Below are 19,630 nucleotides of genomic sequence, written 5' to 3' on the forward strand. Positions count from 1 at the left end.
TAATTTTATACAGTCTATAGTAAAATAATAACTAAAGTAGTTGTTTTTGTGGAGAAAAATGTTATGCAAGACATATGTAATTTTTTTGAAATTGGCCTAATTGCCATTAGATCCAGAACTCCCATTTTAGACATAATATACACGAGTTAAGCATTAATAATGGTTCTTATCCTAATTGGGTCAATAGAATCAAATTTAATTTGTTATAATTATATCATAACTAAAATTGTTCATGTTAATTTTGACCTTTGTTTTCTACAATAACTTGGGTACCAAATTATTCCTGTTAATGTAGTACAAAGTCTGCATTTTAATAAATCCAAAGATAGCTGTATACCATAGTATAATTACACATACAATTTGTGCATTGAAAAACAACAATGAGAAGCCTTTAAATAATTTACGAGATCAAAGTAAATGTGAACATATTTCAGTATAATTAGGTCATACCTGATCCAAATATTTAGGTATGAGGTCAGCAAATAAGTTTGAAGTGTGAACAGATAACTTCAGATGGCTTGACAATGACAGCCATTACCTACACGAAAGAAAAAAAAAAACTTAAAATATGACTGTTCTTGTTATCTAGAGTCATTCGTGTATTAAAAGGAATGAATAGTACATTTATGGAATGCTAACAGTAAAACATTATACAACATTACTATAACTGCTGCTATGCACCCAGTAGTGGAAGAGTTACAAGAGGGAAAGGATAGTTCCAGCGCCCCACAATTAACACAACACCATAAGGTCTGGTTTGACATAACATTCATCCAATATGTATGACAGTGACTTGGAAACATGTCGAGGCTTAACCCACTCATCATAATCCCTTATTGTGTCCACAACATCACCAAAAACTACATTATACTCAAACTAGGCTGAATCCACCTCACACTATAGGAATTGTAAAGAAACTCAAACAATAAAGGACATGAGAGCATCTAATAATAACTACTACTGACAAACACTTTCCACAACATATGTATTAATCAAGTCCAACCATTAACAAGGTAAAGTGAATAATACCTTGTTTAAAATCTGGCCTTTAAAGCTGCATAAATTTGCTTAGTATTTTCTTCCATAAGTTTCTTTAATGCTTTTAACTGAGTCATTGTATGGTTCCTTTGTTCAGACTCCTCCATGACAGTCGGTTTCGATAGCCTTCACGGACACGCTTAACAATCTAACAAAACGAAAAAGATAATAATTATCAACTAATATGAAACAGGATTTCATACATACTGTTACACACTTTAGACAACAAAGATGTTCTTTCATGTTCAAAAATTGATTGGATATAAATTAAACAACTTATTAAATGACATATATATATCCTTTTTTATTTTAATATCACAAGGTGAGGCAGGTAGCATAACATACAAAGAGATTAGTCACAATACAATTGGTCTGTTGTCTGAGTGTTTCTCTAAGTTGTAAATATTATATCTTCTCAATGAAACAGGTGCTCTAATAACATAATACTTTACTATTGTAATTGTATTATGTTAATACTCAATACTACTACACTCTGGGGATTTATATTTATTATAGGAACTTGTTTATAAACACTAGCTTGATTATACAAATAATAATTTTTTTATTTTAAGTCTAGCATATTACATAATAGATGAATACATCTTACATTAAATAGGATTACCTTACCTGTGGTATATCAGGGATAGGTGGTCTCAATCAATTTGGTCTCTGCAGTGGCCATATTACTGGAAAGTAATACTAGTTAGTAACACATTAACTGCTAATTTGACTTAATCTATACTTGTTACACAGCTATACATCGGTACATGTTATTATAAATGGATACTTATTACACATATACATCGGGACATGATATTAAATGGAATTAAACAATATTAACATGTTTGTACAAGAAAACAATGTTGATGTTATGTTTTTAATAATAATTGAATTTTGTGTGATATTCTCTCAACTAATCATATGAATGTAGATGGTATAAAGAAGGATGAGTCAGGTACATAGACTAGTGATTATAATTTAATACAAATGTTTATACATTTCATTTAATAGGGTTAATTGTGTTTGATTATTTGGAATTGTTATAACTATTAGAGGACTTGTGTCCAATATTTATGTATATTTTGTCTGGCATTGTCAACCACTTCATTAAGAGAGGAAGGGTCTGGTGACAAGTGCATATAGGTCTCATCTTACAAAAATCTTGCAGGCCATGGAAATGCCTTGTGCACTTACAAGCTCCTCCTTTTTATTTAACACCTATTCCACATGAGTTGACAATACTAGTAAAGTCCTTGGAACTGTTTGAAAATCTGTTCTTGAAGCTATATGTGATACAAGGCAGCATTAGTTGATAAAAGATGGTCTGTGCTTCTATTCAAAAGATTGTCAATACATCCACAGCATAACATCCGTATTCCTGGTGTGTACGAATATATCTGGACCTCTCATTCAGAATTGTGGTTTACTCTTCTTAAAGAGACGTGGCATATTAAATCATTGAAGCACAACACAACATCATACTATGACAGATATGATCAAAAACGTACCTCAATTGGGAAAATCAAATGCTCGCCTGCTGATGAGTAGACCATGCCCAGTCAAATTTTCAACAAAAGAAGGAGGGGTTAGACCACTCCATAAGATTGTACCTTTCTGTTACTGTTAGTCAGGCTGTGATACTGGCTCCACACTAAAGTATATCATCTATTGACAGTAATGACGTTATTAAATACGCTGCGTTAGTGAACCAACTCAGATTGCATATTTCTTTACACAGGTGACCTGTTGCAGAAATCTTCTCCATTCGTTTCTAGCAATTTTGCGCAGATGTCTAACTTGTAACATCTAATATATGTAATTTTTGTCTTTTAAAATGTACAAGACATTTATCTTCACCCTACACTTCTAAAACTAGCAATGACAGTTCATTGTTATCAGATGGAAACTCATCTCGACATTCTAGTCCAGGTAGTCGCTCACGTTCATTCTCTAACTGATATATTAGCTGATGATTCCGGTTCAAGAAAGAGATCGCCACAAAATAATAATACTCTTGACAAGAAAGATAAAAAATTGATGCGTTTAGATTGCAGTCCTCCTCGTCGACTACAAATCTTATCCCCTTGGTTCAAGCAGGTAACGTTGTCCTATCTCCTGTCAATATGCCAGCTCCAACCATGTTGCCACACACAACAGCAATAGGTTTCGGATCCTATTCAAATAAATTCACTCCAGGTGGTAGATATACTTGCTATATTTGTTAATCTATACTTGTCCTTAAGGTATATAGTTATAAATGTATTGTTTCTTTGTATTTATGTATTCCTATGTATTTAAGAGATTCTGCATTAGAATATTTGTGTCGTTATGATAAGTATTAGTGTTTTATAGTATCACATTCCTAGTTATATGTATGTGTTTTTGTGTTTATATATATGTAGTAACCTCTTGTTGTAACAACCTAAACTAAAAAGGAGGAATGACATAATCATGGAATTGGATTGTTACCAAAACACTAGTTTGTTGCTGAATGCTTGATATGGCAAGTTTACAACTTTCAGTGTAACATGAAGTTGATTTTTACACATTAATATGTGAAGTATTGCTGTAGACATTCTTGGGTTTATTGTTAATAGAATCAAAGTTATTAAAAGTGATGGTTTTTACCTAAATGTTTGTTTACACTTGCCTATTGAACATTTTCTTTCTTTTCAACAAACTTACTACTCAATATATATAAATAGACAATTGATTTGTGAAAAAACCTGAGAATCGGATCAATGATGCAAGGATTTCTTCTGATGTTACTAGCCTTATTGGTGGGTCAATGTAGCCAAATTGAAAATGGTTCCAGGATATTAGAAAATATTCTCTGCAATGGTGACCTTAAATCTGAACAGACCTTCAACCTCAGTTCTAATCAGACTATTGCTCCTGGCTTGAAGTGCTTTGTGAGTGATCTTCATAACATTACCATCACTGGGGATAATGTTGATGTTTCATGTCACCTTGGAAATTCATTCACATTTTCTAAGATGACTGGTCTGAATATTACAGGTTTGATATTCAGAGATTGTGGTGGTACACTAAATGAATCATTTCAAACAGCAGCTGTAGTAGCCATGAGTGCTGTACTTATTTTGAAAACTGTACAGATGTCATACTCAATCAAATAACACTTGCTGATGGTAATACTGGTATTGGAATAATTGGGATCAATATTATAAACACTTTTATAATAAAAACTCAACTGTATCCCAACAATTTAATCCTGTCCCTTTCAAGGACAGTATGGCTTCACTAGATGCAGGTATCCTGTTATACTATGATAATGACACAGATACAGGTAACAACAGTACAGTACACATAGAAAGCACTAACTTGGGTGACAATGTCTTCACTGAAACAGTTACAAACTCCATGTGTCTATACGATTCTTCATATTTTACTTACTCTGGCAGTGCACTAATAATCATGCTTAATCAATCGTTGTCAACTGTTAATGTATTAGTTGAAGATTGTAATATTCTAACAACATTGGATCTCTAGCTGCTGGTATAGTGGTTGGCTTCTATTATGATACAGAGAGAACCATGCTGAATATTTCTAACACCTATTTTGCACAAAATTCTATTTTAAATTCTACATGCACTGGGTCTTCCATTCAAATTACAATGTTTAATAATGAACCTCCTAAAAATGAGCAGGAAAACATTTGCTCCAGTAACAGTGATTGCAAGAAATACCCCTTTAATTTGTCAAATACTATCGTCAATGATCATCAGCAGACACCTATATACATCACTACAGCCAAGGCAAGCAATAAAGATAGCATTATCATATTTTCGAATGTAACATTTTTTAATAATCATGGAAATGACAGTGGTATATGTTTATTGGCTAAAAGTCTGTATAGCAATTACTAGCAGTTACTAAAACACAAGTCATATTCAAAGAGGTCATTGCTTACAACAACAGTCCTAATATTTACCCTTTCGTAGTGCATCACCACTATTGTATCCACCAGTAACACCAGCTATCTTTTCATTTGTCAATTTAGACTCTGTGTCTATAAAATGTCACAGTAGTGCTAACATCATATGCACTGAGCCATCTTTTTACAACAATACTGCTTCCGTATTTAAAGGCTCTTCTACTGACTTTTTTCTCGATGGTTATTTGGTGTTCAACAAAAATAAGGCAACTATTGGAACAGCATTTCAATTGCATAGTTTCTCCCACATTTTTCTTGCTAAAAATGTCACTGTTGAATTTTCTAACAATTCAGCTACAGCTGTTGGAGGAGCCATTGCAGCATCTTTAACAGACAATGATGATACAATGTGTTTAATTCAAATTGAATGTCAAAAGAACTGTTTGAATTCGAACTTGTCTAAACTATTTAATATAAACTTTGTTGACAATTCTGCAGAGCTAGGGAACAACATTTATGGCAGTCCACTATTTGGATGTCGGCAAGTTCAATATTTTGGTAAACCGGTGGCAGTTAATACGTTTTTTTATGAGCAGATATTTAATTGGAACTTTAATTGGAGTAGTGTTGTCACCAATCCACTGTTTGTTAAATTCTGCAACTGTGAGTCTTTTAACTGTTCTAAGATAGACAATGACCCATGGTTTTCAAAAATAAGCACAAATACCTACCCTGGTTCAATTGTTTTATATCAATGTTGAGGTCTTCAATAGCTTTAGTCAAAGAAGTTATTCAGTGCCCACTCGTATTTTTGTGTACCTCATTCAAAGTGGAGATAATAATCAACAAAATAGGTTAAGTCATTATGAATTCCAATACAATCATCAAAATGATACTTGCCAAAAATTTTTCATTCCGTGTTTTTGGAAGAGAAGATAGTGACTTCCAAATCACACTTGCACCTCCCAATGTTCAATTTGAATGGGCTCTGTCAATTCAAGTTAATTTAGATAAATGCCCACTTGGATTTAGTATAAATAAAAATTTATCATGTTCATGTAGTAAATTCATAGAGGTTCTTAACAGACACACAGTAAAGAATGGGCTACCAAAAGACATTGACAACAAAAATATTGTGTGTCAAATTGATAAGGATGCAACTCTAACTCGTCCCAGTCAGTTTTGGTTGGGCAATGTAACAAGTGAAAATTGTTTGGGATTCTCAGCTTATTGTTTAACAGGATATTGCCATCCAGTGTTTGGGAACAACAAAATGACAAGCTTTAGTCTCACAAAGACTGATTCTTTGTGTGCTGATAGTCGAACAGGCACTTTGTGTGGAGCATGTCCTGAACATTTAAGTGTAGTATTTGGTTCTAATAAATGTATGACATGCTCAAATTTGTATCTTCTATCTCTAGTAGGTTATGCTGCAGGTGGTTTAGTTTTGGTTGCAGCACTGTATTTACTGAAGCTCACACTTAATCATGGTACAATTGGTGGTGTCATATTCTATGCTAACATTTTAGAATGTGGTCTGTTGTATCTTCTAGATATGGAAATGATACAGGTGTCTTCTTCTTCCGTTGCTTTTATAAGCCTTTTGAATGTTCGGGTATGTTTTACTACTTGTTTTTATGAGAAAATGACAGATTTAGTTAAAATTTCGCTTCAGTTTGTGTACCCTGTCTACATTTGGCTCATTGTAGGAGTCATTGTTATTGTTAGTCGTTACTCTGTTCGTGTCTCTAATCTCACTTCGAATATGTCTGTACAAGTCATTGTTACTCTTGTGCATTTAACATTTGCAAAATTATTATTAACTGTTATTGAAATATATTCCTTTTCTTGGGTATTGTTGGAAACCTCAAGTCAACAACAGTAATTTTTTCAATGGACAACAATGAAAACAAAACACCTATTCACACAATAGCAGTTTGGTTTCATGATGGTAATGTGAGATTTGGTGTTGATAAATTTCATCTATTCCTTCTGATAGTAGCAAGCTTGTTTTTTGATACTCATTCTACTTCCTTATTTAGTAATAGTCACATTAGCTCCATTTCGCTATGGCTGTTGTTTGGTCTCTCGTTTTAAGCCATTCTTTGATACAATATATGGCCCTTACAAAGATGACATGAGGTATTTCTTTGGTTTGAGACAGTGTATAATATTTATTACATATGTCCTCTATGGGGCAACTAATCCTTATAACGTTTTAATTCCATTACATATTGCAGTGACTATTCTCCTGTTGCTTTTATTGACACAGGTTTGGTGCAAGCCATTCAAAAGTTGGTACATTAATGTTTTAGACTGCTGGTATATTTTTAATGCACTAATTGCAATGCTAATTGGTATGCACTTAATATTAAGGGAACCAGATTATCAGTTCATTGTCTTAATAACTATTCTTCATGTGACGAACACCTTGGCCTTCATAACATTTTGTTTGACATTAGTGTATCATGTGTTGTTAGTGTTAAACCTCACATCTCTGGCATATCAATATTGGACCACTTTTGTTAGTAAACTAAAACATCTTCAGGTTGTATTCCTTCACTTATCAACTAATGAGTCTGAATCTGACAACAGCGTTCAAAACAATTACGGCAGTACACTCTCAAGGGATGCTTCAGAATATGTTAGTTTGAGAGAGTCTTTGCTCTCCTCCGGTGGACATAGTCAAAAGGTTTACCACTATTAACCTATAGGAGTGTTTATAAAGTTCACACCTATAGTTTATATAAAAATATTTGTCTGTTGTGCTTTCAACTTTAAGGCAATTAGGTTGGAGTAGTTAATATTATTACTTAAAACACTAACAAAGTAATGTCCTGTGCCATAAATTAATTTTTTATATTATTCATAACTCATATTATAAAATAACTATGCATAAATAGCTAACTATGCGTTCAACAAGCACAACACACACACACACACACACACACACACACACACACACACACACACACACACACACACATTATAATCAACAGTAGCATTAATGTTTTGTAACAAGAGTATTAAGAATAATAACAGGAGCCTTTTGTTTTGTTGATGAGCAATTTTATGTCAGTAGTACTCCCGGTCTGGCTGTAGCTCCAGTAGATTTAGATCAAGTAATCACTGGCTCTAGCACTTTGCTGAATGAATCAAAAATGTCATCAAAATCAATGCCAGTTGCATGCGGATCAAAGTATATGTCTCAAATGAGAGAATACATACAGTCAAGTTGGCAGCCAGGAGGCCATACTCACTACAACAATATCTATCCATGATACACAATCTGGACCATCATGACTCTCAATTAATGTGTGTGTGTGTGTGCTAATTTCAGTTTACCACTGTGAAAATGTTTTAGCTAAAAGGCTGTCAATTAAGAAGGAAAGGCTTGAAAAGTGAGAAGAACTTTTGAAAAAAGCACAGCCAAGATGGAAAGTGAAAACCTGCTGTGTGTACAATATACAATTACTTACAAATCTGATTTGGGAATTTTGTAAAAAAAAATTCTTCTGAAGTTATGGTAATTTTCACTCATCTTGACCATCATCAGTCTTTGCCAACATACAGTGTATTGTGATAATAAATAGATATCTAAGTCTACAAAACATGTAACTTAGCCAAAAAGTACTAATTTTGCAACCATTTCCAATTAAAAGCAACAGTTTAAATCAGACAGTGATTTAAAAAAACAGTGATTTTAAAAAACAATGATTAAAAATGATTCCATTTCTTAATTCAAAGTAAAATTTAAATGTAAAATAACTAATATACAAAGAATATTATAACAGTAATAGAACTGAATAGTAAGTGAAGTTCAATCAGAGAATGATGTAAAAAGAAGCAGTTGCGATAATGATTTTCTAAAAAGACTCAGTTTCTAAGTAAGTAAAGCATTACAAGAAAAACTATATCTAAGACAATATCCAGTTGAGTAAAATCAAGTAAAATAGTTTAAAGAAGAAAAAAAAAAAAACAAAAAACCTAAAAGCCAAGATAGTCAAAGTATAGCTTAAATAGAAAAATTAATTGGCAGCTCAATAATTAAATTAAAATAAAATATAAATGAAACAAAAAGTCTAGAAATGAAAAAGCAATTACAATTGAATCAGAGGTGAAAGCGAGTGTATAGGAAGAACAGAAAGAAAGAGGAAGTGAAAAAAACTATACAACCTACACACACACACACCCTATACATACCCTTTCCCCCACCACTGGAGTTAAAAATAAGGTGGTTATGTCATTTGTTATCTCACAAATTTTTATCAATATGTTGATATTCAATAAAGACATACAAAATATATAATAAAAGGGAACACACAAAAGTTATAAACTCAAAAAAATCAACAATTTATACTATAATAAAGTCAAAATCTCATGTCAATTATAACTGCCTCCTGAACAACATCAGTATCCACTCAGGAATACCATATACCTACAAAGACAAACAAAAGGAATCAATTTAGTCACATATACAAACATGTAATGGTAATTTTGCAACCTTAGCAATGAAACGTCAACGACATTTAGTAAGTAATAATACTTAGGTAGCAGCTGTTATACAATCAAAATGTATTAGACACTAATGTTTACTTTTTCTGAGTCAGGACAGAAAGATTTAATGTTGCAGTTATCAATGTTCTCATTACTGCATGAGACAAACTCTGTAATCTACACATTCCTAGTATAAAATGTCAGTGCTCAAATTAAAATTTACAGTGTTATATGGCATGCTATGATAACATATATAATTTTTGATTTGTTCTGGAAAGCAATAGGATATGATTCCATTATTTGTTACATTCTTTTGCTATTTGCTTTTTCGTGACACAAGATATCAATGTTTTCTCCTTGACATGATTAGGCACATGTTCTAGCATGTCTGTCATTCTAGTAAAGCATTTATTGCATTCCTAAACATTACTGAACCACACACATACATACAACTACTGTATATATATATATATATATATATATATATATATAAACAGAATTAAAGGACAAAAGAACAGAGCTCTCGCTGTGTTGCTGTTACTCCGAGTTTCACGCGTTATCCGATCGTCAGACAGCTGTCTGACGATCGGCATAACGCGTGAAAACAGCAACACAGCGAGAGCTCTGTTCTTTTGTCCTTTAATTCTGTTCTAACCCGCTCTGTCTAAACGACATCGAGCACTCTTCAACACTTAATACTTAAGTTATATATATTAATATATATATATATATATATATATGTAAATTTAAAAACTTACAAACCCCATTAAGTATGGCTGTATGTGATATATTGCTACTATACATTATTATATAGTAACAGTAGATTCAACATTGATGTCTTTGTTTATGAGTTTAAATAGCATTCTCCACCCATAAGTCCATCAGGACACCCTTTTCATACTAATTTTACAAAATAACTGCAAACAAGCACCTACAAAGTTTTCATTCAAAGTAAGGAAGGCTTACATATCCAGTAATCAGAGTTTAGTAAAGGTTTAAAAGGTAGAATACAGTAATTATACATAACTTGTAGAAGCTAGGGACACCCCTGATGACTTAACAAGCCATAGTTCTTAACAATTGACATACTTCTTAGTACTAATATTCACTGTACTTACACGTAATATAATAGCAATGCCAACAATAAGGACAAGGAACAAACAACGACTCCAGTTTGTACGTCGAGATGAGGGAATTTGCATAAATCTCAACTGTTTCATTTTAGATGGGAAATGAGGTGGATACATCATCCTAAATACAAGAATAAACAATCTGACATTACTAGATCTTAAGAAAAAGAGAGGCAGACAGACAGAGAGAAAGACAGAAAGAGTCCTCACTTGTTTAAAGATTCCAATTTGGTAGGAGATCGAAGTACTGGCTTCATGTGTGAGAAGGTATCAAAGGTATGTTTACCATGATAAACTCCCATTCCACTACCTCCTATTCCACCAAATGGAAGTGAATTTACTAGAGATATAAGACAAATAAATCCAATGTTAAGTAATAACTGATCATCATAACATATTGTCATGAGAAACATAGCATCTCAAGTCAAGTCATCAATGTGGCTGGAAATGTATCATGGCTTAGTACACATAGGTATCAAGCTGTTTAATACAAACTGCATTGTTTTATTCTACTCTGATAAAATAATTACAACATTAAACATTTAGCTACATGTGTAAATATTTCTCATAAGGTACAATCTTGTAATATCATAACTACTTCTCTGCCTATAGAGTGTGATAAAAATTAAAAGACTATTGACTAAAAGACTAATGATGTTCATGTGGTTGGTTGGCTCAGCCAAATATTGACATTAATGTTTATAAAAATTTGAAAGAATTGACTGTTATATTGTGCTCACTGTAGAAGCTGATTAAAGTCATAAATATGTGATTGTGTATGCAGTTAAAGTAAATGGTTTATTTTATTTATGTTTTAAAATTGGTTTTATTAATTGTAATTACAAAACCAGTAAGTTATTTAATGTATACTGTATCAAGGGAAAATTGACTCTAATTAATATGTACATTAATTTGGTAATTTAAAATCTGATAGTATGAGTAAATATTGAAAAATGCCAAATTTCACACAGTGTGTAATTAACTTTAATATACATTTATTAACTTTAACTAATGAACCACTTACATCCTGCATACTTGAGAGTGTGATTTTGTGAGATACTGCCTGTACAAGTGTGATTGGCAATGTATTCAAATGTCTTCTTGCTCTCAGTAAATACATAAAAAGCCAATGGACGTTCTCTATAGAAGAATAGACCACAAAGGTAACATATTGGTTAAGTACAGTACATGTAAGTTGAAGATGGTAAGTGAAGACTCAAGAGCATATAAATTTATTGTCATTATTAAATCATTAGAGTTAGTTAAAAAAGGGTTAAAATACAAGAGGTATTAAATCATCTTGTCAAACCAACATTAGCACAAAAAATAGAACAACTATCTCATGATTCTCATTACAATATTTTATGTATTTACTTTGAATTCACATATTGGACAGCCTCTTCCAAATTAGAGACTTTCATTACTGGTAAGAGAGGACCAAAAATCTCTTCATTCATAAGTATATCATCTTCTGTGACATTAGCATAAATGGATGGAGCTATATACTTCTCATCTTCAACTCGTTGTCCCCCTAATACAACTTGACCTTTAGTTGTGTCCATTAGTCGAGCAACACGACTAGGAGGGGGAGAAGAGACAGAAAAGTTTTTGCTAGATTAACAGTTATATCAATAAATATCTACATACTTGAAATGTCTACCATTTACCATTCGACCATAATCAGGTGATTGAAGAGGATCCTAAATAAACAGGCAATCAGAAAGAAAAATTATAACTAAACAATGACACTGATCATTGCACATAAGTGATTATTGATACATTCATTGGTTACAAAACCAAAATTTAGTTATGAAATGAACTTGGTTAAAATTTAGCATTGTGAATTTTTAGAACAAATATGGTACTTACAATTAAGGACATACAAACATTTATAACTATTAATTAAACTGACAGACCTCGCCATAGTAACGTTTAGCTGCATCTTTACAACACTCAACAAAACGGTCATATATTTTTGACGAGCACAACACATAATCTGGGCTGATACAAGTTTGACCAACATTGGCTAGTTTGCCCCAAATAATTCTATTAGCAGATACCTCAATATTAGCATCCTCAGCTATAATTACAGGGCTAGTAGGAGGAAGGCCATAAAGACAAATCAGATTAATGAGAATAAAATATACAAAGTTGTAGATACAGCTGTGTAAACGTACACTGTTACATTAAAGTGGCCACCCACCTTTTTCCTCCCAGTTCCAAAGTGACAGGGGTTAAATATTCTGCAGCAGCTTTCATGACAATCTTACCAACTGAAGTGCTACCAGTATAAAATATGTAGTCAAATTGTTCCTTAAGAACAGCAGTAGCAACATCTACACCTCCAGAAATAACAGCATAAAAATCCTTAAATACAAGATAAATTATTGTATAGCTAAAGTCAAGGTGACATAAACATTTCTTTAAAGTAAGGTAAATAATAATTTATACAATTATAGTAAAATAATAAATAAAGTAGTTGTTCTTATGGAAGAAAATGTTATGCAAGGAATTGTTGACAATTTTATTGAAATTGCCATTAGATCGATAACTCCCATTATACAGTATTATACACGAGTTAAGCATTAAAAAATGTTCTTATCCTAAATTGGGTCAGTAGAATCAATAAAATTTTTATAATTATATCATAGCTAAAAATTGTATTAAAGTTGGTTCATGTTACTTTGGACCTTTGTTTTCTACAATAACTTGGTACCAAATTATTCCTGTTATGTAGTACAAGTCTGCATTTATAAATCCAAAGATAGCTGTATTACTCATAAACATAGTATAATACACATACAATTTGTGCATTGAAAACAACAATGAGAAGCCTTTAAAGTAATTTACGAGATCAAAGTAAATGTGAACATATTTCAGTATAATTAGGACATACCTGATCCAAATATTTAGGTATGAGGTCAGCAAATAAGTTTGAAGTGTGAACAGATACTTCAGATGGTTGACAATGACAGCATTACCTACGTGAAAGAAAAAAAAAACTTAAAATATAAATGCTTGTTATCTAGAGTCATTTGTGTATTAAAAGGAATGATAGTACATTATGTAATGCTAACAGTAAACATTATACAACATTACTATACCTGCTGCTATAGCACCCAGTAGTGGAAGAGTTACAAGTTGGAAGGGATAGTTCCAGGCACCCACGATTAAACAACACCATAAGGTTCTGGTTTGACATAACATTCGTCCAATATGTATGACAGTGACTTGGAAACATGTCGAGGCTTAACCCATCATCATAATCCCTTATTGTGTCCACAACATCACCAAAAACTACATTATACTAAAAAAAAGGCTGAATCCACCTCACACTATAGGAATAGTAAAGAAACTCAAACAATATAGGACATGAGAGCATCTAATAATAACTGCTACTGACAAACACTTTCCACAACATATGTATCATCAAGTCCAACCATTAACAAGGTAAAGTGAATAATACCTTGTTTAAATCTGCCTTTAAAGCTGCATAAATTTGCTTAGTATTTTCTTCCATAAGTTTCTTTAATGCTTTTAACTGAGTCATTGTATGGTTCCTTTGTTCAGACTCACTCCATGACAGTCGGTTTCGATAGCCTTCACGAACACGCTGACAATCTAACAAAACGAAAATGATAATAATTATCAAACCAATATATGAAACAGGATTTCATACATACTGTTACAACTTTAGACAACAAAAGATGTCTTTCATGTTCAAAAATTAATTGGATATAAATTAAAATAACTATTAAATGACATTATATTTTTTTTTTATTTTAATATCACAAGGTGAGGTAGGTAGCATAACATACAAAGAGATTAGTCACCATACAATTGGTCTGTTGTCTGAGTGTTTCTCTAATTGTAAATATTATATCTTCTCAATGAACAGGTGCTAATAACATAATACTTTACTATTATAATTGTATTATGTTAACACTCAATACTACTACACTCTGGGGAGTTATATTTTATTATAGTAGTTTGGTTATAACACTAGCTTAATTTATACAACATAATTTTTAATTTAAGTCTAGGATATTACATAATAGATGAATACATCTTACATTAGATAGGATTACCTTACCTGTGGTTATATCAGTGATAGGTGTCTCAATCCATTTGGTCTCTGCCCCAGTGGCCATATTACCTGCAAAAGTAATACTAGTTAGTACACATTAAACCGCTAATTTGACTTAATCTATACTTGTTACACAGCTATACATCGGTACATGTTATTATTAAATGGAATTAAACAATATTAACATGATATTTTTGTACAATGTTTGGAAAACAATGTGATGTTATGTTCTAATAAATTATTGAATTTTGTGTGATATTTCTCTCAACTAATCATATGAATGTACATGGTATAAAGAAGGATGAGTCAGGTACATAGACTAGTGATTATAATTTAATACAAAATGTTATACATTTCATTTATAATTGTGTGTTTGATTATTTGGAATTGTTATAACTATTAGAGGACTCGTGTCAAATATTTATGTATATTTTAATCTCTGGCATTGTCAACACTTCATTAATAGAGGAAGGGTCTGGTGACAAGTGCATATAGGTCTTATCAACCTACAAAAATCTTGCAGGCCATGGAAATGCCTTGTGCACTTACAAGCTCCTCCTTTTTATTTAACACCTATTCCACATGAGTTGACAATGCTAGAAAAGTTCTTGGAACTGTTTGAAACTCTGTTCTTGAAGCTATATGTGATACAAGGCAGCATTAGTTGATAAAAGATGGTCTGTGCTTCTATTCAAAAGATTGTCAATACATCCACAGCATAACACAACAGCCATTTTTTATCTTTCATTCTCTAACAACATACTCAGGTCTAAGCATGCTCTACCCACACATCCGTATTCCTGGTGTGTACGAGATATCTGGACCTCTCATTCAGAATTGTGGTTTACTCTTCTTAAAGAGACATGGCATATTAAATCATTGAAGTACAACACAAACATCATACTATAACTGATATGATCAAAAACATACCTCAATGGGAAAACGAGAACACGGCGTCACGCTGCTTGCCTGCTGATGAGTAGACCACGCCCAGTCAAAATTCAAAGGAGGGGTTAGACACTCCATAAGATTTGTACCTTTCTGTTACTGTTGAGTCAGACTGTGATACTGGCTCCACACTAAAGTATATCATCTATTGACAGTAATGACGTTATTAAATACGCTGCGTAGTGAACCAACTCAAGATTGCAATGTTTCTACACAGGTGACCTGTTGCAGAATCTTTCCACTCGTTTCTAGCAATTTTGCGCAGAAGTCTAACATGTAAACATCTGTATATGTAGTTTAGTCCTTTAACATGTTTTTAAGTTGTTTAAAACAGTGCAAGGTACTTTTTCCATGACTAAAACCATGCACTCGTCCATGAGACTAATAATGTAAACACGTGAAACGTTGGTTTTGGCGGGAAAATCCTTTAACGCTAAATATCCTTAGGACGCAGAATTAAGAGAGACGAAGACTTCCAGCTAACTTTGCAACGTTCTGCTAAGGAAGGCACAGCCGAGGGTTGAGGAGGGGATAATCTCCCACTAACTAATAAAAATTGACGATACGTAAGTAATTGCAAATTTAGCATTCTAACCATACAATGCTAGCCAAATTGATGATAGTAAGTACAAACAGTAAGGATGTAACATATACGTACCCGATTGAAAGCGAAGCTAGTTCTTTAATGATTGAATTTGTTGTTATTCATGTTGAGTGATTAATATTTAAAAGCACACAGATGTCAAAGAACATGGGGATTCTCTGCTGTGTGTTATGGTAATTATCCCAGACCTTAAAAGTATGATTGTTGTTACCTTAAGGTTAACAGGGTAACCTGTCACTCATACCACTTAGTTAAAGTCATTATTAGTGTCTTAAAGAACAGGTTAGTGCCACATTAAAGTCTATACTATATACAATACCACACCTACTTCAGGAAAGCTTTTTAAGCACACTTGAGTAAGTGTTTATACTATTAATGTTCAAGTTTTGTTAATATATTTGTAAGAATATAATGATCTGTTGTATTGTTGCAACTATAAGAGGAGGTTTATAGACTGTTTATGTGAATGTGGCACTTTATTCATTATATGACATATTATTCATTGGATTTTCATCTTATGAATTTCAACTCCACAGAGAATTCAACAATGAGTACAAGACATTTATCTTCACCCTACACTTCTAAAACTAGCAATGACAGTTCATGTTATCAGATGGAAACTCATCTCGACATTCTAGTCAGGTAGTCGCTCACGTTCATTCTCCATAACTGATATATTAGCTGATGATTCCGGTTCAAGAAAGAGATCGCCACCAAAATGATAATACTCTTGACAAGAAAGATAAAAAATTGATGCGTTTAGATTGCAGTCCTCCTTCGTCGACTACAATCTTATCCCCTTGTTCAAGCAGGTAATGTTGTCCTATCTCCTGTCAATATGCCAGCTCCAACCATGTTGCCACACACAACAGCAATAGGTTCAGGATCCTATTCAAATAAATTCACTCCAGGTGGGTAGATATACTTGCTATATTTGTTAATCTATACTGTGTTAAGGTTATATAGTTATAAATGTATTGTTTCTTTGTATTTATGTATTCCTATGTATTTAAGAGATTCTGCATTAGAATATTTGTGTCGTTATGATAAGTATTAGTGTTTTATAGTATCACATTCCTAGTTATATGTATGTGTTTTGTGCTTATATATATGTAGTAACCTCTTGTTGTAACACGATATAAACCTTTGTGTGTTTCCTTTCAATCCATTGTGTAGAGCCTAGAGGTTAATTTCTGATTTTTCTATCAGTTAAAAATATGAAATGATATATATAGCCAGTATTGTGTCTAGTGATAACAGGGCGTTGACTTAGGCTGGTCTTGTGTGTAAGATGTCTGTCCTCTAGGTTGTCCTAGTTGGCAAATCCCACTAAACACTCTTTAGACAAACAGGTGCTTGGTTCAATGACATTAATTGGTTCAAATTTTCTTCATTGAAGAATCCACTCAAAATCAATTAGTTACCATTCCCTAAGACTCAATAACAGATCTAGTAAGGATGCTCAATTTGTCTGATAACTTGAGGGCAAATATTGGCTGTGTATGAACCGTTATGTGTTTTGTAATAGTATGACTTGTCATTTTGTTCTTGTCAGGTATATGTACATTGTTTGTTCATTTTATCTGTGTGAATTATAACATGATATATTATAAAGTTGCTGTTATACATGCTAAAGTTGGTTAACCTTAACTTTATCATATCTCTATGACAATAAAACTTAATTGTGGTTGACATGTGAAGTACAAAGAATGATTATACACTGGTCATAAGGGGTGTTAAGGGCATGTGTAATTGTATGCAAGATAAAACTCCTGGGCATTGACTACTGATAGATATAGCAAAAGAGTAATGAATTAAAATGAAACTATGGTCTGTTAAAAGCGATTTCTTAACTTACAAACTTGATTAGTCATTGATACAAATAAACATGTGCTAATATGATATAAAACAATCCTAGGGATGATTTTTGCAATTTAAAATCATTATATCATTCCATTGTATTGTAAATAAGGATTGTGTTTCACATATAATTGTAGTTGTTCTAAATCAATTGGATAGGTTTAAAGTACAGTTTGAATATCTTTCAGTTTTGCATGCGTTTTGTAGAGTAGTATATATAGTAATTTGTGAGTTGATCTTATCATGACTTCCCAATCAGCTGATTCTCACCACACACACTAATACTGTTTTTTGTTACCCACTAGACAGCTGGTAGAACCACAGATCCCCTCCTTGAGTGGCACTCCTCTAGGCCTTTGTATGGTAATATAAATTGCTGATAAGATAACTCTTTAAGGCTATTCTAGTACATGTATACTAAGTGGATGTTAGGCCTTCAAATTTTGAATTTATGTGTAGAAATGGTGGTTAGAGAACACTGGATCTGGTTAGTCCAGTCACTGTCTGTTTTGATATGATTATATAGTATCTATCATTCATTATAAATTATCTCATTTGCTACTGCCATTCTTGGAATCATACTATAATTGCAGATGTTATCATATATTGAGTAAGAGTCTTTGAATTTACAGCATCGAGGAGCAAGACAATTCCTTTAAGTATTATTATTTGAAGTGACTGTTCCTCTAGAATTAAACTTATCTACTGGTGAACAAGATTTCTAAGTTTTATTTACTAGTTTTTTCTTAGAATAGTATCCTATTTGATTATACAAAACAGAACAGTAGTAGTCAATTGAGAATGTATTAAATGAGAAAACACTTTGCATTCACATGGTCTTGTAGCAGATTTATTTGTGTAACTAATTTTTATTTTATAATGTGACAAATCATGTATACATGTCACTATCATATATATAGGGTATCCTTCAGGTCTAGGGTATCCTGAAAAAACTTCCCCTTGTCACTTGTCCCTTCTGCTAATATATCTCCTGAAGCAGTTGCTACTAGTAGCTTACCAGTGACTTACTCATACTATAATAACATCCTGCTGTACCAGACTGCTCAGCCTTACACCAAACTACATATTGTTATTCTGATGGAGGAGAGCAGTGGTTGCAGTCAGTTACAAGAGAATTTAGTGATATGAGGACTTAGTGCATAAATGGTAAAATTAATGAATCAAGTATTCTGCCATGTCTTCGTGTATTTATTTTAACTTCCCATTAGATTATGAAAGTGTAAAATAACATTAATTGACACCAAAGGACACCTCAAACAATGGATTACTTGTGTGATCTTGAGTATTAGTGTTATCTAGTGTTAACAAGATATAGATGTGATTGATCACACTAAAAAGCTTCTTAAAGTTGCTATAATTTCAATGCTAATAAATCTTTATAAAAACAATAATTGAACTAATGGGCATGTTCAATATTGATGAGCTGTGTTTTATTGATGATTTTTTTTAGATACTTCAGGTCAAGAGAATGTTTATGTTTATAACACTGATGAAAAGTAAGTGATTAGATGATACTGTACATATCTATACAATGTATTTTTTTTAGTCTA

At 32.5% G+C, this 19,630-nt stretch overlaps 1 protein-coding gene across 1 annotated transcript; it reads right to left on the reverse strand.

The window, feature by feature from the left end:
• Positions 1–12,476: 12,476 nt before the first annotated feature.
• Positions 12,477–14,711, reverse strand: LOC121392171 (aldehyde dehydrogenase family 3 member A2-like; the record flags this gene model as incomplete). The annotated part of the gene is given in 8 exon segments (XM_041523517.1): positions 12,477–12,654; positions 12,764–12,927; positions 13,457–13,527; positions 13,530–13,541; positions 13,665–13,736; positions 13,739–13,808; positions 14,027–14,181; positions 14,654–14,711. Coding segments are annotated over 8 exon segments (780 nt in total), but the record flags the coding sequence as incomplete, so codon positions are not given.
• Positions 14,712–19,630: the final 4,919 nt, after the last annotated feature.

The sequence above is a fragment of the Gigantopelta aegis genome, unplaced genomic scaffold, assembly GCF_016097555.1.
Source record: "Gigantopelta aegis isolate Gae_Host unplaced genomic scaffold, Gae_host_genome ctg3443_pilon_pilon, whole genome shotgun sequence".
NCBI lineage: Eukaryota > Metazoa > Mollusca > Gastropoda > Neomphalida > Peltospiridae > Gigantopelta > Gigantopelta aegis.